This window comes from Zootoca vivipara, chromosome 2, assembly GCF_963506605.1.
Source record: "Zootoca vivipara chromosome 2, rZooViv1.1, whole genome shotgun sequence".
Lineage (NCBI taxonomy): Eukaryota > Metazoa > Chordata > Lepidosauria > Squamata > Lacertidae > Zootoca > Zootoca vivipara.
Genome location: NC_083277.1, coordinates 12,726,225 through 12,749,780, shown reverse-complemented (window position 1 = coordinate 12,749,780; position 23,556 = coordinate 12,726,225). Strand labels below are relative to the sequence as shown.

At 49.9% G+C, this 23,556-nt stretch overlaps 1 protein-coding gene and 1 pseudogene across 3 annotated transcripts in view; both read right to left on the bottom strand.

Moving 5' to 3' along the window:
* Positions 1-23,556, bottom strand: part of SKIC2 (SKI2 subunit of superkiller complex) — a 41,356-nt gene that overhangs the window by 5,182 nt on the left and 12,618 nt on the right. For all 3 annotated transcript variants that reach the window (XM_035107139.2, XM_035107141.2, XM_035107140.2), the window contains 16 exons: positions 23,308-23,414; positions 21,259-21,405; positions 19,729-19,828; positions 18,723-18,935; positions 16,253-16,363; positions 14,963-15,074; positions 14,377-14,495; positions 12,971-13,108; positions 11,515-11,652; positions 8,929-9,033; positions 8,669-8,831; positions 7,401-7,527; positions 5,363-5,573; positions 3,348-3,458; positions 2,948-3,166; positions 2,679-2,819 (listed from right to left, as the gene is read on the bottom strand). In XM_035107139.2, coding sequence (XP_034963030.2) covers positions 2,679-2,819; positions 2,948-3,166; positions 3,348-3,458; positions 5,363-5,573; positions 7,401-7,527; positions 8,669-8,831; positions 8,929-9,033; positions 11,515-11,652; positions 12,971-13,108; positions 14,377-14,495; positions 14,963-15,074; positions 16,253-16,363; positions 18,723-18,935; positions 19,729-19,828; positions 21,259-21,405; positions 23,308-23,414 — 2,262 coding nt within the window. The remainder of the gene's footprint in view (positions 1-2,678; positions 2,820-2,947; positions 3,167-3,347; positions 3,459-5,362; positions 5,574-7,400; positions 7,528-8,668; positions 8,832-8,928; positions 9,034-11,514; positions 11,653-12,970; positions 13,109-14,376; positions 14,496-14,962; positions 15,075-16,252; positions 16,364-18,722; positions 18,936-19,728; positions 19,829-21,258; positions 21,406-23,307; positions 23,415-23,556) is intronic.
* On the bottom strand, positions 18,260-18,470 carry LOC118081615 (U2 spliceosomal RNA; annotated as a pseudogene).

Below are 23,556 nucleotides of genomic sequence, written 5' to 3'. Positions count from 1 at the left end.
TATTCACAGAGAGAGGCTTTGAAAAGTGGCTGCCCATTGCAGTAATGGCGTTGCTCCAAGTAAAGTCCCACCCCCTCCGTCTCGCCTATCATACGTCATCCCTGCGCAGGCTGATCTGTGCTTTCTGCCTCTGAGCTTTCTGTTCTCCTACTCTCAATGCTCACTGGGACCTAGGAGAGGCATGCTTTCCAAAGACACAGAGTTCTGTCAGCTGTCTCTCCCCTGGTGCTGCTTCTTCCTCCTGCTCCTGCTCCTCTCCCAGTATTCCCCAGCTTCTTCCATCTGCAGTGTCTGAACTGCGACCTGCAAGCCACTGTTCTAAATCTATACTGTCTCCCTCTTCTTTGGGAAGTGCAGGAGGAGGGGGGGGGCAGTCCACACCATTCCTCCGCAGTCCAGTCCCTGACATCTATGATGGTGATTAGCTTCCTCTGTCCCCGAGTCAGACCGTATAGCTCAGGGGTCGGCAAATTCTTTTAGCAGCGGGCCGGTCCACTGTCCCTCAGACCTTGTGGCGGGCCAGAGAAGCAGCACCGGCGGGGGGGGGGTAGAGCTGGAAGAAGAGGCGAGGGGGGGCAAGTAGTCCTCCTCCCCAGCCCTCGCTTACCTTCCCAGGGGTTGCCGCCGCCGCCGCCACCACCACTGCTTCTTGTGGGTAGGCAAAGCGAGCTTGTCTGCTCTGCTTTCTGGCCCACAGGAGCACCAGGGCGGCGGCGGAGATGGGAGGAAGAGGCCGAGCAGCGGCGACTCTGCCAGCGATGAGGAAGAGGCCGAGTGGCGGCAGCTCTACCAATCAAACACGCACCTGGCTTACCTCAGCGCTTACCTTCCAAGTCCCGGACTGCAGAATCCGCGACCGGCAGCCGTGTGACACCGGAAGTTGCGTCGGCGTGTGCGGTGTCGCTTTGCCCTTCTATGGGCACCAAAAATGGCTGCTGCCGGCTTCGAAAGTCGCTTGTACGCATGTCAGGAAGTGCGTTGACGCAACTTCCGGTGTCGCTCCGCCCATCTATGGGCACCAAAAATGGCTGCCACCGACACCGGAAGTCGCATCTATGCACTTCCGGACATGTGTAGATGCGACTTATGAAGCTGGCGGCGGCCATTTTTTGTGCCCATAGAAGGGCAAATCGAAAGGAAAAAAATGGCCGCTGGCAGGAGAAAATAACGGAGAAAAACGGGAGACGAAGTGATACGGGGGACCACCGGGGAAAGGTAAGTAAAATCGGGGGTTTTCCCGCAGAAAACGGGGTACTTGGCAGCTATGCCTCAGCGCAGCGCAGGGACGTCTCTGCCAAACAAATGCCGCTGAGGTAAACTCTTCCTCCCGTCACCATCACCAGGAGTCTCGGCTTTGCAACGGGTTCCGGCTTCGTGGCGCGGGCTGGATTTAGGGCCCAGGTGGGCCTGATCCAGCCTGGGGGCCATAGTTTGCAGACCCCTGATCTAGCTTATGACTATCGGCAGAGGCTCCCTGGGATTACAGGGGGGTTTCTTCCAGCCCTGACCTAGAGATGGCAGATTGTACCGGGGACGTTCGGCATGCAGAGCACTGAGCTATGGGAGGGATGCGCAGGTTGGCTCCTCCTCGCCTCCCAAGCAGGTTCAAGTGGTTGGCTGGGAGGCAGACGGAACGAGGGCTGGATTTGTACTTTGTGTCTTCCGAAGCAGCAGGTTGTTCCCAGTGCATTTGCAACATCCCTCCTCCCAGGCACCAGGTTGGCTTTCGGGGTTCACCCAATCCCTGTGATTATTACTCTTTTATAACTCTTTGATTTTTTTAATTGCCATAACCCGCCCTGGGACCTGCTGGTGAAAGGCGGGTAATAAATATAATAAACAGCAACAGCAACAAATGCATCTGTAAGGGCTGGCGAACCCTGGAGGCCTCCGAAGGTTTGTTGGACTACAACTCCCATCAGCCACAGCCAGCATGACCAATGGTCAAGCATGCTAGGAGCCGTAATCTTAATAGCTAGGTGAGAGTCTCTGCCTCGGTTGTATTCTGTTACTGTTGTCAAACCTCTCTTTAGTTTCTTTGAACTGTTTTTAAGAGACCACTTTTAGTTGGTTGTATAGTTTTGAATCGCCCTAAGTCTCATGTGGAAGGCTATTCATGAATTAAAATCAAATTAATAAAAGCACCCCGGCCACCTCCTCTTGCCCTGCATGAACATTAACTGCCTCAAATTCCTGTTGGGTGCTCTCAGGTGCAAACACCACCAACAGCACGATTTATAGAAAGTGGGTTCAGATAACTCAGTGTACACTATTTTCTTGTAATTATTACAACCCCCCTGTAAGGTAGGTTATCCCCATGCTGCTGGGTATAGCTCAGCAAGTTTGAGCGTGGTGCTGATAATACCAAGGTTGCAGGTTCGATCCCCGCATGCTGCCTATTCCTGCATCGCAGGGGGTTGGACTAGATCCCAAACTTGAGTCTCCTGCTTTTTTGGACTACAATTCCCATCATCCCTGACCACTGGTCCTGCTCACTAGGGATGATGGGAGTTGTAGTCCCAAAACTGCTGAAGACCCAAATTTGGGGAAACCCTGGACTAGATGATCCTCGGGGTCCCTTCCAAGTCTACAACGCTATGACCCCCGCAGTGGGGCTGGGCAAATAAAAATCAGGGGGGAAGGGGCGAGGTGGTTGGGGACAGAGGGTGACGCCTTACCATGCCGCGGGCCCATTCGTAGACCACCTCCACCAGCCCAAATTTGTACTGCTCCACAAAGTCCTCCACTGACTCCTGGAGGCCGCACTTGCGCTGCAGCAGGGCGATCTCTTCGGCCACCGACCGGATGTGCTCTATGCCCTGTAGGGGGAAGTGTGGGTAATGAGAACCAGGCTCTGGGAGCTGCTGCCAGGGCCCCACATTTACGTCAACGCCCCTGGCTTGCTCTACGGGGCAAGTGGCTTCTCCCCCTTGCTCCCCTGGCTCACCTTCTGCAGGACGGAGGGCAGCTGGGGCTCCACCCTGGTGCGGACCTGGCAGACGGTGCAGCTGAGCAAGGCCACGATCTCCTCGGGCCGCAGGTCCGTCAGGGCGTTGTCCAGCAGCAGCTGGGTGAGCAGCAGCTCGTGGTTGCTGATCTGGCGGGCCACACTGCCTTTCAGCTCCACGGCACCTCCTTCGTTGATGTAGCCCAGGGAGCGCAGGACCTGGGGGGGGGGGCAGTCAGAGCGCAGGGTGACCGAGGGGGGAAGGCAGCAACTGCAGCCCAGGGTGGGGCAGAAGACACACGTACACCCCCCCAAAGTCTATTCTTGAACATAACCGGGGGCATCTCTGGGCCACTGGTAGAAGCCCTTTCTGGGGCCTCCAGGAGGGAGAAGCTCTTACCTGGACCCGCTGGTGATACTCGGGCAGCAGCAGGAGGGACTGGTCAGAGAGCAGGAAGCGCAGCTGTTCCAGCTCCTCCAGCACCTGCTGGCGCTCCCTGAATCGCACGAACTAGAAGGGAAGAGGAGAGAGAGAGAGAGAGAGAGGGAGGAGATCAAGCCTTGCCCGATGCTGGGAAAGCGAACTTGTGGCACTTGCATTGCTGCGGCTGGGACTCCAATTCCCATCAGCCCCCTGCCGGCATAGCCAACAGTCAGACGGGATGGGAGGTGTAGTCTTGCCCATAGCTGCCAAGTTTTCCCTTTTCTCACGAGGAAGCCTATTCAGCATAAGGTAATTTCCCTTACAAAAAGGGATAACTTGGCAGCTATGGTCTTGCCGCACTCGGAAGGCCAAGTGTCCTCCCCACCTCCCACATTTCTTCACTGCCTCTGGATGTGGGCGGATAAAAAGAGCTGAAGAACCACGTGTGCAGAGCTGCGCTCAACTGCTGCAATTCCGTATTTTTTTTAAAAGAAAGAAAACCAAACTGGGCTCCACCCTCCCTCTCAAGTTCTGTGGTTCAGAATCATAGAGTTGGAAGAGACCCCCAAGGGTCATCTAGCCCAACCCCCTGCGATGCAGGAATCTTTTGCCCAACGTGGGGCGTGAACCCACGACCCTGAAACTGAGAGTCTCATGTTCTGCCGACTGAGCTATTCCTGGGATTTGTAAAAATTATGCAAACTGAACCAGGGTTGAGGGAGGGGGAGGGAGGGAGAACTAGACAATCTTGTGCTGCTTCACACTCTGCACACATTTTGGGGGCGACTCCTCCCACCAATGGCTGCGGCCCCTGGATCTACTCTTCCTGTGGGTCACTGGCAGAAAAAGAAAAAGAAATCCCTCGCTCAATATAGTTCCAAAAAGTCTGATGCATTTTACTTCTGCTAGTCCCAGGTGGGCCAAAGCGCCATGCAGGGCGGTTTCACACCTGCGGACTATTTTTGCGTTGGCGTCTGTCCGTCTCAGGAGACAATGGAAGAGTGAGAAGTCAAATCGTCGGGAGAGCTACACCGCCTGCTGCAGAAGATAAGTCATTTTATGCTACTGCCTGTAGCTCAGCGGGTACAGCATGAGACTTTTAATCTCAGGGTTCTGGATTCGAGCCCCAGGTTGGGCAAAATATTCCTGCATTGCAGGGGGCTAGATGGCCCTCCACGTATTGCCCAAATGGAGGCGACAGTTGATTAAGCCACAGGCCGCTCTGTATGGAGGAGGAAGAAAAGGTGCTCTCCTTTGATCCAGCCTCATCCCAAATGCGGAACATCGGCACCCCCATGCCCCACTTTCCTTTGCTCCCGAGGAGCGCGGCCCTGCAGTGCCCAGTGAGGGCCACCCAGCCAAGGGCGGCCTTCTTAGCAGAGCGAAGTGAAAGAGGCTCATGCTCTGGAGCTCACGGACGGTGAAAGCAGATGCGCAGCTCGCTCCCTCCCATAGCCGAGCCTCGCCATAGTGCAATCGACTGAAATCCATCCAGCGATCGACCGGTCGATCGCGATCAATGCGTTCGACATTTCTGAACTATACGATTCTATGATTCCTCCATGGACTCCATTTACCGCCTGCCTGCATTCCAAAAAAAGCGAGAAGATGTTCCCAAGCTCTGCGATCATAAGGACTAGAACAGGCACCCCAAACTCGGCCCTCCAGATGTTTTGGGACTACAATTCCCATCATCCCTGGCCATTGGTCCTGTTGGCTAGGGATGATGGGAGATGTAGTCCCAAAACATCTGGAGGGCCGAGTTTGGGGATGCCTGGACTAGAAGTTCTTAACACACACACACACACACAGAGCCTTTATTTCTGCGCCTATGGCCACATGCCATGTTTCTTCTGCGCTCGTGTGGAATCCTGGAAGATGCGGCATCCTTGGGGACCAGGGAATGTCAGGGGCTGCCCTAACTCCCCCCTTCCTGCCATCTCAGCCCGGCTTAATCGGTTCCCCACTCCTGCCTCCACTCCGCGACTGACCTCCGTGTGGAAGCGGGGGCTGTGCACGCACTGGAACCCCAGCAGCGCTTCCTCCAGGCCACGTGCCTTCACCACCCCTTCCACCACCTCCAGGTCCTTCAGCTGAAGGTCGTTCACGGGATCCAAGAGGGGGAGGCCCTCAGGAGAGCCCTCCGCTAAGCGCAGCAGCTCCTGGGTGGCTGTGGCAGCTGATGGCCCAGGTGGATCGTTCCTGCAGGGAGAGAGAGAGGTAGAGAGAGAGGGAGGGAGGGAGGGAGGGAGGAGGGCATGGAACATCTTATTCTGCCTGATCTCTCCTTGCTGCAATGAACACTAAACCCACCGAGTGTCTCTTGTGGTCCCAGGGCCTCCCCACGAACGTCCAGTTTGCTCCCCCCCACAATATACATCAAAATAAAACCTGAGCATGAACCACTATCATGTGGGCTTAGAAGTCCCCTGTCCTATGAGTGGCAGCATGAGGGTTGCCATAACTGCCGTTACGCTTAATCAATCAATCAATCAATCAATTAAATCTGCATACAGGACTCCCCTACTCAGCACCTGAAGGCCCCTGAAGGCCCCAGTCCTGCCACTCACCACCTGGCCTAGGGCAGGGCCTGATGAGCTCTATAAAGGACTGTTGCCGCCGCCGCCGCTGGGCAGAGAGGGCTCCGTTTTGTTTTGTTTTTTGTTTAAATTCCTGTTATTTTTTACCTATGTTATTTTAAACTGTATTAAGGCTGTATTCTTAGTCTTAGATTTTGATTCATGTGGAAATTGTTTTCCATTCGGATGTGTATTTTTTGATGTGGTTTATGTATTGTTTGTGACTTTTGTAATTGTGCTATTGCTGTATTGATTTAGTATTCGATTGGGAGCCGCCTAGAGTGGCTGGGGAGACTCAGCCAGATGGGCGGGGTACAAATAAAAAAATTATTATTATTATTATCATTATTATTATTATTATTTTAGCCGAAGATCTCAGGGCAGCTTGCAGCATAAAAATACACAAGGTAAAAGCACAAACTTTACAAGAAAAGACATGCCAGCCGGTATTTTTGTTGTCTTGTGTTCATCGTATGCGAAAAAAATAACCTGCAGTTTTATTAGAGTATATCTTTAAAGCAGATGAATAAATGAGTAAATTAAGTTAATTTGGAAAATTAAGTTAATTTGGAAGTGGCACCTTGGTTCCTGAACGGCTTATCTTCCAAACAAATCTGCTCCCGGCCGCTGCAAACAGAAGTGAGTGTTTCGGTTTGCGAACATTTTTCGGAAGCCGAACGTCCAACGCGGCTTCCGAGTGAGTGCAGGCAGCTCCTGAAGCCAATTGGAAGCTGTGCCTTGGTTTTCGAACCGTTTCAGAAGTCGAAGGGACTCCTGGAATGGATTAAGTTCGAGAACCAAGGTACCACTGTATGCAGAAAATATAAAAAATAAATAACTGCAGAAAGAGGGGGAAGGAAGTCGAGTCTTGAAATGTTAGAATGATTTTAAATGTATTGAAATGTGTAAAAATTGAAAATAAATAATAATAATAATAATAATAATAATAATAATATCACATGCGAGAAAAAAATAAAATGTATTCTTTTTTTAAAAAAAATTAAAAATAACCACAAAAATGGTCCCCATTGCATTTTTGTTTTGTTTAAAGGCACTGTTATCTGTAAGGAACACTTTGTCCTTGTAGGGCTAGAATGCCAAAGCTCCTGACATCTAGACTCAAAACACAGGCCGTGGAGGGATGGATATATCTGCCTCTTCTTTTGAGGCCAGATCATGAGATTTGGAAGTGTGGGAAGGGGGTGGGCAGGGGAAGACAAGAGGAGTCACGAGAAGCTTCCTGAAAAGCAACAAGCTCTATTTCTGCCCCCTGCACCAACCTAAAGTACTTTACGCAGTTCTGCGACAGCTGCGAGGACTCGCTCTCTGCCCCCCTCCAACACTGAGCATTATCACCTTGGACACAAGGGATGGGGAACCTGCGGCAATCCAGGTGTTGCTGACCTCCAGCTCCCACCCACCTCACCTGCTGGCTGGGCTCCCGTCTCACCTGAACCTGGGCATCTGGCGCTTCTTGAAATCTTCCAGGATGCGCTCAGCATTGACCCGGAGAGTTTTGTTTGTGATACCGAAAATGTCTGATGGGCCCAGTTTCTTTATAGTATGTCCGCAAGGGCCTATGTGGGATGGATAAATATATCACACACACACACACACACACACACACACACACACACACACACACACACATATATATCACAAGCCTCCGTCAGCTGTCCTAACCCAGAACACAGGGCCAAAATCAACCATTTGCAGAATTATGGATTCCTAGGTAGGTCGCTTATTTCTCCGCCAATTTCTTTTAAAATACAAGTTTCTGGTTCTCTTGAACTAAATTATTGCCAGCGACATTTGAAAAAGGTTGTTTCCTCCTATCAAGCCCTCTTGCTTTTCCCCTGCTAGTTTGAAAGTCTCAAGAGTTATTTGGAACATTTTGACGTGCACACACAACTTGCAAGAACTCGGGCCGGGAGGAAGATGAATTTCAAGTAAGTCTTCAAAAGGTTTTATTTATGTAACGATGAATTCAAATAGGAATCAATTCCAGTATGATAGCGAGGCAAATAAAAATAAATCCCAGTGGAAAAAATCCCAGGACAAGGCCCTCTTTCGACAATTCTTCATCAGCTGGAATGTTGAAAAATTGAACATTCTAATGTTCTTCTTCCTCCTGGCCCGAGTTCTTGCAATTTACTGTTTATTTGTGCACCCACAACTTGGCATGTTATCTCTTCAAGAGGTCACCTTTGAGTTCCTTGTGGGAACGCGAGCAGATCTGTTCACAACAGGCAAAAATGATGCTTGGCTCCCACCCCTCTTATTTAAAGGTCAGCAAAAGGGAGATCAGGATCTAGTCTGGGGAAACGTGCAGTAGATCAGCAAGGATTTGCAACTCCCCTCTGTGTTATCTTATTTTTTTAGCAGCGACAACAAAAGGTTTTCCCTTCCTTGTAAGTTAGGCCTCTGAGATGAGGAAATATGCTATCGGTAAGCAGAAGACCAGGGGCAATATTTGTGTGTGAAACAAATTGAGTTCTGGTACTGAAGATAAACTCCTGGGCCAAGCATGTGCTCAGAGGCACCCTATTCCCTAATCCCAAGAGGATTCCCCCGTCCCGAGCCACTATTTTGCAACCGGGGTCTGGCTGGCGGACCTCAGGGTTCTAGTAAGAAAAAAAAGAAGAAGATGCAGAATCTGCCCTGTAATATAAAACCACAAACCTCGTTTCCCAAAAATCAACCCCTATTTTGCCTTACCCTCTGGAAGGAAGAGCTTGGTATGCAGAAGGTCATCAGGAAGAGGAACCTCTGAAGGGGAAGGGAGGCCGGCCTCCTTGCAAGCAGCTGTGTCCCCCTCTGCCAGCTTTTTCTCGCACATCACCAAAGTGCTGAAGGCTCGGTTGGCTGCGTCAGAGGAAACCTGAAGGCAAGAGTTATTAAATCGATCAATCTACACCTGTGAGCCCTGAATTTGGGGTTCTTTAGCACAGGGTGCTGGAGAAACTTTCCACGCTTACCTGCAAGATCACCCCCAGGGCATTTCGGTGCTCTTGATTTTTCACCACGATCACCCGTCCCACGGAAAGGGCTTTCAGTCCATTCATTGACTCCATGACTCGCCTCTGAAAGTGAGAAAACAGCTAGAGGACGACACACACGCAAAGAGCACCCTTAGGTCGCCGTAACTGGAATTCTAAAACAGAAAGACCTTGTGCTCTGCTTCCAAGGTTTCTCCCAAAGTAGCCGGCCCTGTATCCACAACTTTGAGGAGCAGGAAAGATGCTGGATCCAAACCCCTCCCTGCTACAAAAAGTCTTTCTCCTTCCTATAGACATAAGCCAGATTATAGGAAGGCCAACCCACGGTCGCTCTCTCCTCAAGATGCTTTTAAATCTTGAGACCTTTGGCGAACGTTCAGAACACAGCCAAGCTGTAGTCCTCTTGGTTGCGGAGGTGAATGTGCTACAGCAACTTAGCACAGCGATGAGGGAACCTCCTTTGGCAAAGTTATATATTTTATATACATTATATATATATGATAGATAGATAGATAGATAGATAGATAGATAGATAGATAGATAGATATGAGATATATATTATTAGATTTTCTGTTTTACGATTTTAAATACCGGTACTCATTTGAACACCCTTACATTATCAATGACTTCCCTTCTCTTTCCATGGTTCATTTTGCATATCGTAAATCCCTGCAGGTGTCCAAACTTTTTTCAAAGAGGGCCAGATTGGATGAAGTGAAGGGCCATGGGGCCGGACCAAAGGATTGAAGTTGTTGAGCTTTTTTTATTATTATTTTACCCCAAAGTTGTTGAGCACTTTTTAGTGTTGAAGTTGTTGAGCTTCTTTTAAGACTGAAGTTGTGGAGGTTGTTTTTTTTTAAAGGATTTTACCCCAGGAAATAAACTGCAACAGGCGCCGGGTTAAAACAACAGGCGGGCCAGATTAGGGCCCCGAAACAGACTTTGAACATGGCTGCACATGAACTGAACCTTTCAACAACAACAACAACAACAACAACAAAACCATTTATTGTGATGACCATGCCTGTACACAAATATCAACACAGCAATAATTAAAAATGTTAAAATTCATTGCATACTATCCCAACAAAACCTTCATCCCACAAAACAGGAAGAGAAGGAAAACAAGCAACGAGTTAGACAGACAATGAAGGGGTCTTTACTTTATCATCCATCAATCTTTCCCTGGCTTTCATGGCCTTCATCACAAAGACCGCTACCACATGGGTAATTCGTGGGTTAGCATCAACTAACAAAAGATTACTCTATCTTCAGGATTGATTATAGAGTTGGGTATAATTTGCAGCATCGCGTCTCTAAAGCCCGAGTAAATGGGGCAATAGAGGAGGTAATGTATAAGATCCTCTTTAATTTTCATGAAGCAAGGGCATAAACGGTGTTCTGCTGGGATTTTTGTAAATCTACCGGTCAGGTATGCAGTTGAACCTTTCAGTATTCCATTGTTAGATCCATCAAAACTTATTTACACTGTTGAATTTATCTTAATGCTGCCATCAATTTTCAAGTGTACACAATTTTCCCCATATATTCAGTAAACATTTTTCAGTCTTCTTTCAACGTATGTTCTTCTTGTTCTCTTATTCCAGATGTTAAATCTGCAAGCTGCACATATTCCACCAGCTTAAGTTGCTATTCTTCTTTAGTTGGGACCCCTTTGGCAAAGTTATTGAAATGGCAAAGATCCCACAAGGTTGTTCTCTCTATTTCCCCATGTCCAGGTGTAAGCGCCGTTGCTTACATGGCATTTATTTATTTATGCCAAGGAGGGAGATATCAGCAGGCTTGGCGTTTGTTTGAAGAACAAAGGGACTTTAGTAAAATCAAGCAAACAAACCTTCATGGGGACACCCACACGACCCAAAACAGCCCAATGGAGACGTAGAACGCTCTGTAGCCATGGAATACCGGTAGACTGTGGATATTTTGGGGTGGATGGGAGAAAACTCATGTGGGAGAGGAGAAACGGAATGGGGTATCTTGAGAAGGGCCTGGCTGGCCCAGTGAGCACTCACCCTACAGCCCTGCGCACAGGTTTAAGCTTGTGCCCCCTGAAAAAAGGGGGAAGAGATTATCCCTCCCGTCACCACCTCCTGATCCTCAAATGTCTCTCTTCCTGGATGAGACCTGAAAACTCCAAGTCGGGAAGCGCCAACACATTCTTCTTTCCCTTCCTGTTCCAAGGAGAGCCAGGGCGTGAGGCTGCCTGGATGCCCACAACTGATCCCTCTCATTAAACAAAGCAAGCCACCAGAGCGTGCTGCAACCTGAGTACTCTACCTTGGGCAGGCACACCAACAGCACCACCTAGAGGCACTGGGCGGTACTGTCTAGCCCATGGGCCAGTCAACTCCAAAACTACGTGTGTACCTGAAGAAGTGTGCATGCACACAAAAGCTCATACCAATGACAAACTTAGTTGGTCTCTAAGGTGCTGCTGGAAGGAATTTTTTTTATTTTGTTCCAAAACTACGACCACTCTCTGAGAGGGCGGAACTCTGCACCCCCCCGTTCCCCAGATCTCCCTCCCCCCCAAAAAATCGGCACCTGTATGAGTTCCCGGGTCTCCTGTAGCTCTCGGACCACGTGATAATACTCCTCTAAGTCGCCAAGCTGTCCCGACAGATCTGATGCTTCCATGTTGGCCAAGATGCTGCTCAGCTGGGCAATCCTGTGTTTGTGGACCTAGGAGGGAAGGGGGTCAGGGAAAGTGGAGCTATGTGAAGAGGGAAAGCCCCAGACTCTCCCAGAGAGAGGGGGGGGACGCAAGGCATAAGGGAAACTGGACAGACAGCACCCACAGGTTAGCGGAGGACACATTCTTGGCAAACAGAACCTTTCCAGCTTCAATCCCTGGCAGCAGGCAAGGGGGAAAGAGTCTCTCCGGAGAGCCTTTGCCGGTCAGAACAGACAGCACTGGGCTGAATGGATAATAGCCTGATCCACTTCTAAAATTCTCATGTGTCTTCCAGTTTCTTCCCCACGTTCTTTTGGCTTCTTACATATCTGCATACAAACCTCCATCAAACACGGAAGGGGAGCCTGCAGCCCTGCAAACGTTATTGGACCCCCCAAACCTCCCATCAGGCTCAGCCAGGATAGCCGACCAGGAATTATGGGAGTTGCTGTCCAGCAACATCCAGAGGGCCAGAAGTTCCTAGCCCTGATCTACAATTCCCCTCTTATTCCTCTGCTCCTCCCATACAGCCTTGGACCTGTAGGTGGTGTGTGTGTGTGTGTGTGTGTGTGTGTGTGTGTGTGTGTGTGTGAGTTCCGGCTGCTGCCCAACTCACACCCTCGACTTTCCAAGTGTCCTCAAGTCAGATCCTGTTACAACACCCGTCCTTTCTTCTGTTCCCCAGGGAGCCGCAAACTGGTTAGGCACAGAGGAATGATGGGAGACTGGGGAACCACCAAGGGAAGAAGAAGGCACAGCGCCCAGGGTGGGAGGACCATGCGTGGTCAGGCAGAGAAGAGGGAATAATAATAATAATAATAATAATAATAATAATAATAATAATAATAATAATATAATTATAAGAGGAGGGCCGGAAGCTAAAGGGTTAACAGGGCTTTGTGAGCTGAGAAGAATCTGTGGCAGAGAGAAGTCCAGAATCAGAGGCAGAAGTGGAGGCTGGAGAGGAGGGGGGTGGGTGGGCAAAAGGTAGAGATGAGTCTGGCTGGGGAAGAGGCACAGGTGTCTCCCGTCCCTGCTTGTCTCCCAGAACAAGTAGAGGCATGAAAAGGGTGGAGGAGAGATTGGTGATGCACAGGCAAAGTCTCAAATTGCTGGGAAATAAAACGGGGCGGGGGGGGGCGGGACTTAGGCAGCTGCGGGGAACTTCAGTCCCAGCAACTGCTTGATGGGAGCAAGACCTACCGGAGATGAGTTACTGTGCTCCTTAGGCCTGACACTCCTGTTGCAGAATGTATTTTTGCTAATAAAGATTTAACCCTTAGCTGCCGGCTCGCTTCTGACACCCACTCTCTGCCGGAGACCTACTTTGCTGTCCTTCCGGGTGTGGAACTCGGAGAAGCTCCTCTTCATCATGTCCTCCACGCGAAGGGCTTCGACTCGCAGCAGGTTGAGGATCATGGTGTAGGTGAGGCGGAACTGGGACTGCAGCTGGGTGGGCTTGCCCTGGAGGGACAGAGGAGGAGGAGAGCTGGAGGGAGAGGAAAGCAGCAAAGCTGTTTTTCCCCAAATGCCCCTGACTCTCACAGGTTTTGGATCGGGGGCCTCTGCCTTGCTGCTGTGAGAACAGGATGCTGGACTAGGCGGGGCATTTGCTTGAACCAGCTACAGGACTCTTCTTCATGACCTTAAGGCCCTTCTAGGAAGCCTATATTCCAACAAGCAGTAAATAATAATAATAATAATAATAATAATAATAATAATAATAATAATTTATTTCTACCCCACCCATCTGGCTGTGGCTCCATTGCGGTTCTGCAGGCGCACAGAAAATGGCACCGGGAGCAGTGAATTCAGCTTCTGGAGAACCTCCGTATTTGTTTAAAACTAGCAGCCAAGTTTCTAGCTCTTATGGCTGAATGGAAGCGATGCCTGCCACTATCTCCAAAGCTAGAGAGAGATGGTCGGCTGGTGCTTCTAGGGCACATTGATGCTGATTTCTTTCTCTTGTGTTGTGCATAGACTTTGGCTAAATGACGATGGTTGCGAGAAGACTCAAATTGGTCTTGGTATGTTGGTGCGGCTTCCAACAGAAGATTAAAATACAACATTAAAAGCTTCTTTAAACAGGGCTGCCTTCAGGTGTCGTCTGAAAGTCTGGTAGTTGCTTCTCTCTTTCACATCTGGTGGGAGGGCGTTCCACAGGGCGCATGCCACTACCGAGAAGGCCCTCTGCCTGGTTCCCTGTAACATGGCTTCTCGGCAGAATTTACACAGAGTGAAAACAATACAGATTTACTCACCTCGCAGAAAATTCACACAAGCACAGAAATGACTTTTAAAAATGGATTGTGCTAAATGAACTATTTACTTATTGTATTTATATCTCACCCTTTCCTCCAAGGAGGCCAAGGAGGAGCACATAGTCCCCCCCCCTTTATCCTCACAACAACCCTGTAAGGTAGGTTGGACTGAGAGTGAGTGACCGGCCCAAAATTCCCCCAGTGAGCTTCGTGGCCAAGCAGGGATTTGAACCTGGTCTTCCAGGTCCTAGTCTAACCATGTTGATCAGCAAAAGTAGCCAAGGTCAGAAACCTCTAAATACCAGTTGCCAAGACCAAAGAGATTCTGGTTGTCCTGCCCTCCTTGCAAGCTCTGGATTACATTTAGGCTCGACCCAGGAGGAAAGCTCTTACGGTACTTTACTTCAGCCCTAACACTTTTAAGGACACCCCATTGACAGGGATGGGAAACGGTTTGTGTGCCTAACTCACCAACATCATCCGGTGAAGGTCAGCCATCTCAGGGGCTTGGCTTTTGCACAAGATGATCACCATCCCCGTGGTGTCGAGACCTCGGCGTCCAGCTCGGCCTGCCATCTGGATGTATTCAGCTGTGCGAGAAAGAGGCGTGCACTTAGATTGTAGCAGCCCCGAATGGGACTCCCAGGCTGAAGGAAACTTCACCACGCAGCAATAGAGAAAAGGAAAGTAATTTATCGTTTGCTGACAGGAAGCAGTGACTCAAAGGATACTTCCTAAAAAAACTGAGCCCAACAGCATCAGTGCTCTGGGTTTATATACCTTTTCCAGGCAACATTTGGCATTACAAATGTAAACCAATAAAGCATGGCAGGGGGTTGGACTAGATGACCGTTGGGGTCCCTTCCAACTCTACAATTCTTTAAGAAGCTAGAGAATAAAACGTGGGTAGAAAAACCCACAGAGGAACAGGGGGCAGGGAAATGATTAAATATGGAAGGAAAGCAAGCTTTAAGGCCAGGGAGGTACTTTGCCACTGCTCTCTGCAAAACAGGTGCCATGTGAAAGGAGCCTGCTCTCCCTCCGCTTTCCCTGTTACCTGGCACCAGATCCCGGAAGTTTGTGCCGTCATGTTTGCGGATCGAATCAAAGACCACTGTCCTTGCCGGCATGTTCACTCCCATGGCGAAAGTCTCAGTGGCAAAGAGGATCTGAATCAAGAATGAAGGAGAAAAATGGGTGTCAAGTTTGCTCCTTATGTTTGTCCCCTGCCCACCCACAACCGTTTCTTTTAATTACTATTTTTTTTTTACATTTTTATCTCGCCTTTCCTCCAAGGAACTCAAGGTAGCATGTAGGAGGCCCCTGCTGTTTCATCCTCACCTTATGGGCATTATTATTCGTATTATTATTATTATTCATAAAAATAAAAATAAAAATACCCCACCCATCTGGCTGGGTTTCCCCAGCCACTCTGGGCGTCTCCCAACAGAATATTAAAAACACACTAAACATCAGACATTAAAAACTTCCCAATAGAGGGCTGCCTTCAGATGTCTTCTAAAAGCCAGATAGTTGTTTATTTCCTTGACATCTGATGGGAGGGTGTTCCACAGGGCGGGCGCCACTACCGAGAAGGCCCTCTGCCTGGTTCCCTGTAACCTCTCTTCTCGCAGTGAAGGAACTGCCAGAAGGCCCTCGGAGCTGGACTTCAGTGTCCAGGATGAACGATGGGGGTGGAGATGCTCATGGCCAAGTGGGAACAGGAACCTGCGTCCACTTCAGGTTGCATCCACACTTCTGGAACGTGTCCAGAAGAGGGCAACCAAAATGGTCAAAGGCCTGGAAACGATGCCTTATGAGGAACGGCTTAGGGAGCTGGGTATGTTTAGCCTGGAGAAGAGAAGGTTAAGGGGTGATATGATAGCCATGTTCAAATATATAAAAGGATGTCATATAGAGGAGGGAGAAAGGTTGTTTGCTGCTGCTCCAGAGAAGTGGACATGGAGCAATAGATTCAAACTACAGGAAAAGAAGATACCACCTAAAAATTAGGAATAGTTTCCTGCTTGGCAGGGGGTTGGACTGGATGGCCCTTGTGGTCTCTTCCAACTCTATGATTCTATGATTCTAAACCGCCATGGATTCCCCCCCCCCCAAGAATCCTGGGAAATGTTAAGGGTGCAGAATATTGTTGGGAGACTCGCTCACAGAGCCACACCCTCCACAAACTGCAGCTCCCGGGATTCTTTGGGGGGAAGCCATGACTTTTAAAAGCGGCATAAGGGCACTTTAAAAGTATTGTGCGGACGTGACCTCAGTCCGAGTCTAGCACTCTTAACAGCCACCATGGCAGCACCTCTCCAAAGTAAAAGCTCAGAGGACTCACCTTGACGAGGCCTTTGCTGAACAGCATCTCCACCACTTCCTTTAGGATGGGCAGGATGCCGCTGTGATGCACCCCAATGCCTCGCTTCAAGAGATCCACCATATGAAGGACCTGGAAGAATAGCAACCAAGCTGTTAAAATACTGTTAAAAAAAGACAAGGCCCGGCTGCCTCTCCCTATATAATAATATTAATATTAATATTAATATTTATAATAATAATAATTTATTATTTATACCCCGCCCACCTGGCTGGGTTTCCCCAGCCACTCTGGGCGGCTTCCAACCGAATATTAAAAACAGTACAGCATCAAACATTAAAAACTTCCCTAAACAGGCCCTATTGCTTCCAAGCTGCCTTGGAAATAACGTCTATACAACTCTGGCGGCCACGTTGATGCTTAGGCTTGCGAGACAACTTGGGAATGGCGGCCATTTTGAAGTCTTAACCCAGGCCTTGGAGGGGCGGTGGCTGTTGAAATACACTCCAATCTGCTGCCAATCCGCTACTGGGCCAAGTCCAAGATGTTGGTAAAGGTAAGGGTAAAGGGACCCCTGACTGTGAGGTCCAGTAGCGGACGACTCTTGGGTTGCGGCGCTCATCTCGCTTTACTGGCTGAGGGAGCCGGCGTACAGCTTCCAGGTCATGTGGCCAGCATGACTAAGCCGCTTCTGGCGAACCAGAGCAGCGCACGGAAATAGCATTTACCTTCCCGCCGGAGCGGTACCTATTTATCTACTTGCACTTTGACGTGCCTTCGAACTGCTAGGTTGGCAGGAGCTGGGACCGAGCAATGGGAGCTCACTCCGTGGCGGGGATTCGAACCGCTGACCTTCTGATCAGCAAGCCCTAGGCTCAGTGGTTTAGCCCACAGCACCACTTGCGTCCCTTTTAAGGCGTTGGTACTAACGTATAAAGTATACACAAAAAGTATCAGGTGTAATGACAATTATTATAAGGTAAAGCTAAAGGGGCCCCTGACCATCAGGTCCAGCCATGTCCGACTCTGGGGTTGCGGCGCTCATCTCGCTCTATAGGCCGAGGGAGCCAGCGTTTGTCCACAGACAGCTTCCGGGTCATGTGGCCAGCATGACAAAGCTGCTTCTGGTGAACCAGAGCAGCGCACGGAAACGCTGTTTATCTTCCCCCCTATTTATCTACTTGCACTTTGATGTGCTTTCGAACTGCTAGGTTGGCAGGAGCTGGGACCGAACAACGGGAGCTCACCCCGTTGCAGGGATTCGAACCGCCGACCTTCTGATCAGCAAGCCCTAGGCTCAGTGGTTTAACCCACAACGCCACCTGGGTCCCCTGACAATTATTATACAACAAACCAATAATATATCCATAAGCCAGTTTTGGTGTTGTTGGTTTGTTGTATAATAACTAACGTATAAAGCCCTTAACAAAATAATAATACTCCCTGTGCCTCACGCTGGCAAAAGACAAAGGGTTAGTTCTACTTCAATGATAGTTCTACTCAGAGCACTCAGGCTCACTTAGGTTTCTTCATTTCAATGGCTCTACTCTGAGAGGAACTGAATTGGTTGCAACCTGAAGTACACTGTCTCTGTCTCCCTCCTTCCAGGTATCTACTCCGCCTCTTGGAAGCCATGTTTTTCACACCCAGTCCCTTTCCCACTCCACCAAAGGCCACAATGATTGGAGGTACTGCAATACCTGGTTGATGTATAGCAGGCATCCTCAAACTGCGGCCCTCCAGATGTTTAGGGCTACAACTCCCATGATCCCTAGCTAACAGGACCAGTGGTCAGGGATGATGGGAATTGTAGTCCAAAACATCTGGAGGGCCGAAGTTTGGGGGTGCCTGATGTATAGAGTGGATGGGGCATGCCCCTATTCCATCTCCCAGCCCCAAAAATCCGTTTAATATACAGTGGTACTTTGGTTCCCGAATGGCTTAGTGAACAAATCGGCTCCCAAACGCCGCAAACCCGGAAGTAAGTGTTCCGGTTTGCGAACTTTTTTCGGAAGCCGAATGTCTGACATGGCTTCTGCAGCTTCTGATTGAGTGAAGGAGCAGCCAATCAGAAGCCGTCCCTCGGTTTTCGAACGGTTTCGGGAGTTGAACGGACTCCCGGAACGGATTAAGTTAAACAACCAAGGAACCACGGTATAGTCCTCAGGTGACATATCAGATATTAAACTGATAAGAACAGGTGCTACACTTGATCTTAGCCAAAAGGCCAAGAAGCAATATGAAAACAGCTTTTTGAAATTATATATTGTACATCTCCTTGGGACGTATGTGGAAGGCAATGGATAGATACTACTGAAGCTGCTATCTAGCAGCCAAGTAGTTCCAAGGCATGGCTTTTCCCTCCTGGGCAGCGAAGCTGTTTTGAGGCCCAGCTCCCCTCAGCAACCCTAAAACTGAAGAGACACTTTCATGCCGAGAGGCCCTGTGGGCCTGGCCGCAAAGCCAACCACCCGCTGCCCTCCTCTCTGACCTGAGGCAGCTGGCGGTCTGTGCCCTTCAGGCGGGAGATGCACTTTTGGAAGAAGACGTGGATCTCGCTCTTCTCGTTCGTCGTGGTCAGGTTGACGGTGGTGAGCATGGAGGCGTTGTCGTCGCAGCGGTTGCGGGAGAAGGTGAAGGCCACCACGGGCAGCTGGTCCTTCTTGCGCAGCATGTCGATGAGGGAGAGCCAGATGTTCTTCTCCTGAGGGGAACGCGCACACAGGTCAATGTTGGCTTGGGGCCTAGGCTGGCGTCCTGGACTACAAGTCCCATCAGCCTCCGCCACCATGGCCACACCCACCTATCAAGGTGGCCCGCGCGCCAAAAGGTGGGATCTCATGCGCCGAAAGGTGCCCCCACTCTTTTTTTTAAAAAAAGCCACGCCTGTGAAGTTCTAAAAGAGGGGAGGAGGAGATAAATTTAAATTATTTAAGAAGGTTAGAAGTAGATAAGGAATACAGATCGGTAAATTAGCGACAAGAGAAATGTTGCGTGGACAGTGGAAGTCTTTTTTTATTATTTCTTTTTTCCCCTTTTTAATTTTTTAAGAACAAGTATAGATATGAAATTTTGCTTAATTGTGCACAATTTAGAATCCATTTTTAGAAATGATGGTTATTGTAATAATAGATATATTTCTTTTCATCTATTCCTTTTTTCTTTTCTTTCTTTACTGTTTTGCAATTCCACCTTTTTTGGAATGTTTTTGTGTTAGGATTTTGGTGTTTTTTTGGTCTTTTTTAATGTTGTTGTATTAAGGTTTATAAGAAATAAATAAAGTTTATAAGAAATAAATAAAGCTTTTTTTTAAAAAAAGAAAAAGCTACGCCAAAGGGGAAGTGGCAATATTAGGTCCTAATGAGCCCATTCTCCATTGCCCTTCCCGTTACAACACACAGTAGCACTGGGTCATTTTATGTATTTATTGATGCCGGGGGGGCGGCAGCATCAAACTCCCTCCCTCCCAGGTCCGCGATGATCCTGGCCCAGCATACCTGGCCCGCCCCAGCCCCCGGGTGCATGGGCTGCTTGGCCCCGAAGGTCTGGGAGTGCTTGCTGGCCCGCTCCTTCTTAGCATCCACAGCATCGTAATACCTGGAAGATTCGTTTGGACAGGGAGAAAGGGGCGAGAGGAAACACAACCAAGGCGTATAAAGTTACACATGGTGGGGGGAAAAGGGGGACAGAGGTTTTTCTCTCTCAGAAATACTCCAAGTCATCTAGTGGAGCTGAGCATTGGACGGTCAACTTCTTTTGCTGCCTGAGGCAAAGGACAAGATGGCCGCTGCTCCCAGTTCCATAGCTAAACCGGCAGCTGAATCCTACTTCAGTACTGGAAACAGGACAGCACCCCCCACCCCACCACGTCCATGGGGAGCAAGTTCGCTTGGGGCAGGCTGTGAGTGGCACATACCGTGTTTCTCATATTATAAGACATGTCTTATATTTATTTTTTCCTCAAAAAAACACACTATGGCTTATTTTCAAGGGATGTCTTATTTTTTTCCTCCTCCTCCTGCCGCGGCCGGCATTGCTGCTGCTCCTATCACTATGTCTTATTTTCGGGGTATGGCTTATATTCCTTGAATGCTTAAAAATCCTGCTATGGCTTATTTTATGGGGATGCCTTAAAATATGAGAAACAGGGTACCAGCTCTGCCCTTTCAATGCCTTGCCACCATTCCCCCAACCATCCCCGAGCACCTGCCACCTGAGGCAACTGCTTCACTCGGCCTACTGGCAGGGCCGGTCCCACGGAGGGTTCAGGCCAGCAAAAGGAAGGGTCCGTTCATAAAGCACACCAAGTTAAGGGCTTTTGGACAAATTGATGGAGAGCAGCCGAGGCTACTAAGGGCTACTATCATGATGGGTATATATCACCTCCAGGATCAGAGGCGGTTGCAGGGACTCACAAGCAGGGAGAGCGGCTGTTGTGTTCAGGTCCTGCTTGCGAAATACCCATAGGGATCTGGTTGGCTGGTACGAGAGCAGGAGGCTGGACTATCTGTTTGATCCAGCAGCATTCATCATCATCATTATTATTATTTATATTTCTCACTTAACGTACGTAAGCAAAGAGTGAATAAGACATTATTCCACAGACTATCAGTAAAAAAAAAAAAGAGAGAAAGGGGGAAAGGGGATGGGGTGCCATTTTTGGCATGTCTCAGGCAGGAAGTGAGTGTCTTGGGCTGGCCTTGTCCAGAAACTTCAGCTTCCCAATGGGGTTGGAGTAAACCTAAGGCATGGTTAACAAGCCAACCTTATGCCAGCGGTAGCCAATGCCATGCCCTCCCGACCTTCCTGGACTACAACTCCCATCATCCTCAACTGTCGGCCACACCGGCTCCCTCCTCCTGCCCTAAATGTTTTACAAGGCCACACCCTTGCCATTTAGATGGACTAAGTGGAGACAAGATCTGGGGTACCATTAAAGTGCAATTATTGGGCTTATTACATTTTGGGGGCTACCATTGGGCTCCCCACCAGCCGCTGAGACGCTCTGCCAGAGCCCTGGCCCTCACCCCTTGGTCAGGAACGTGCCGCGGGCGTCAACCAGCAGAAAGAGCTCACTCTGCGTTTTCTGGCTGTTGCCTGTGTACAGGTAATGCTCCAGCGGGACGGGACGCTTCAGGGTGCTGATCACGTAGATTTTCTTCCTCTTGATCCTCCTGCAAAGAGAGAAGGATGCCCAGCATGGATGGGTTGCAGGCTTCCTGCTTGCGGACTCTCCCGCTTCCCCCAGCTCACCCAAGGCACACCTCTACACAGCAGATGCTGCCCTACGCATGCAGCCAAATGGCACGATAGAAGTGATGGTTCTGCAAGGGGGAGGAGCCCTTCTTCATCCCTTCTGGGCCACCTTCCAAGGGGAGGCAGGCAAGCCGGGGGTGGGCGGGGCCAGGAGCCAAAGTGGGCGGGGCAACAAATGCAAATTCTGCATCTCTACAACCAGCTGGCTTCTAGATGTGCTCACAGACACCCCTCTCTGTCTTCCATCCAGGCAAGCAAGAGGCATTGGCAGAGTTTAAGGCCACATCCCAGCCAGCCAGAAGCACTTAAGGTAAGGTTACCACACGTCTCCAGTTCCCAGGGACAGTCCCCAGATTTGCAAATCTGCCCCCGGGAAATGTGGCAGCGGCAGCCTCAGCAGCCCAGAGCCAGCCTGGTAGCGCAGTTTGCTCTGGCTGGGTTCAGGAGCTGCTCGCTGCTGCGATGCCCGCCATTTTTCCTCGCTGGAAGTCCCCATATGATGTGCCTTGTGTGCAACACATCATATGGGGACTTCCGGAGAGGAAATATAGCGGGCACCACGGCAGCGGGCAGTGAGAAGCTCCTGAAGCCAACCAGAGCCAACTGCGCTACCAGGCTGGCTCCAGACTGCTGACTGCTGCTGCCGCCGCCGCCGCCACTACCAAAGGGGAACCATGGACTTCTGGCAGTACAGATCTCCTGCCCCCTGCCCCCTTTGTTTTGACGGAATGGGGGAGTCACAGGCGGGTGGCCGTTGCCCAGTTTTTTAAAAACTCTGTGCATTTATGTTTCACAGGGTGCGAAAGAAGGGCTTTGCACCTTTAGACAATATGTATGTGTGCTTGGGCCCAGGGTCTTTTGCATCACCATCCCCACTACTGACTCCCTGTTGCTACTCAGCTTCAAAAAAAATAAAAAATTGTCCCGATTCATTGAAAAAAATCTGGTAACCATAACTTAAGGAGGGTGTGGAGCAGCGCCTGTCAAGGGTGGGACCAGCTGAGGGGGTGGGGCCTATGAAAAGTTCCTGGGTGGCTGCTGCTGCTGCTGCGGCTAGATGTCAGGCCTAATAAGCACAGCATTATCACCTTTGGTAGGTCTTGCCCCTATGAAGCAGTTGCTGAGATTGATGGGCCCTGCCTCCCCACAGCTGCCTATGTCTCCTCCTCCCAGGGTTCACCCCAAGCAATCTGAGACTGCATGTCGCCAACCTCTCCTCCGCCCTTTTCATGCCTCTTCTGGTCCTGGGAGACCAGTGGGGAGGGGAGCTTGTTGTAGTAGAAAGGGGAGACACCTGTGCCTGGTCAGCAGCCTGCCCCTCATCTCTGCCTCTTGGCCCCCTCCTCTCCCGCTTCAGCTTCTGTCCTCGATTCTGGACTTCTCTATGCCACAAACTCTCCTAGCTCACACCAAGCCCTGTTACCTCTTCAGCTTCCAACCATCCTCTCGGCCTTGCCCTCCTCGCCTTCTGCCAATTGTTGTTGTCCCACCACCACTGCCCAAGCTCTGAGCCTTCTTCCTCTAGGGGTTCCCCAGCTGGTCCCTCCCACCAATCCTCTGCGTCCAACCAAATGTGACATCGGCTGTAGCACTTACTATTCTTTAATCGGCAGTTTATTCGGGTTTTCGCATTCCATTAAAGCACTATGCTGCCTTATTCCCTTCCCCAGCCCAGTCCCATCCATCCTTCACCCCTCCCTCTTCCTAGAACCGTAGAACTGCAGAGTTGGAAGGGACCCCCAAGGGCCATCTAGTCCAACCCCCTGCAATGCAGGAATCACAGCACGGCGATTTTCATTCCCGACTGCACCACTTCTTACCCTATCCAGTCAGCAAACTCCAGGGTGTTGGGGACAGTGGCACTCAGCAAAATTATGTTCACGTGGTCTGGTAGCATGATGAGGACCTCTTCCCAGACAACCCCACGCTGCAAGGGAACGGAAGAAATTAAGAAGACCTCTGCTCTGTCAGGATCATGGCCTATCCGGTCCGGCATCCTGCTCTCACAGCAGCCGACCAAATGCCCATGCGATGGCCGCCAGAAGAACCTGAGTACAACAACTCAGATC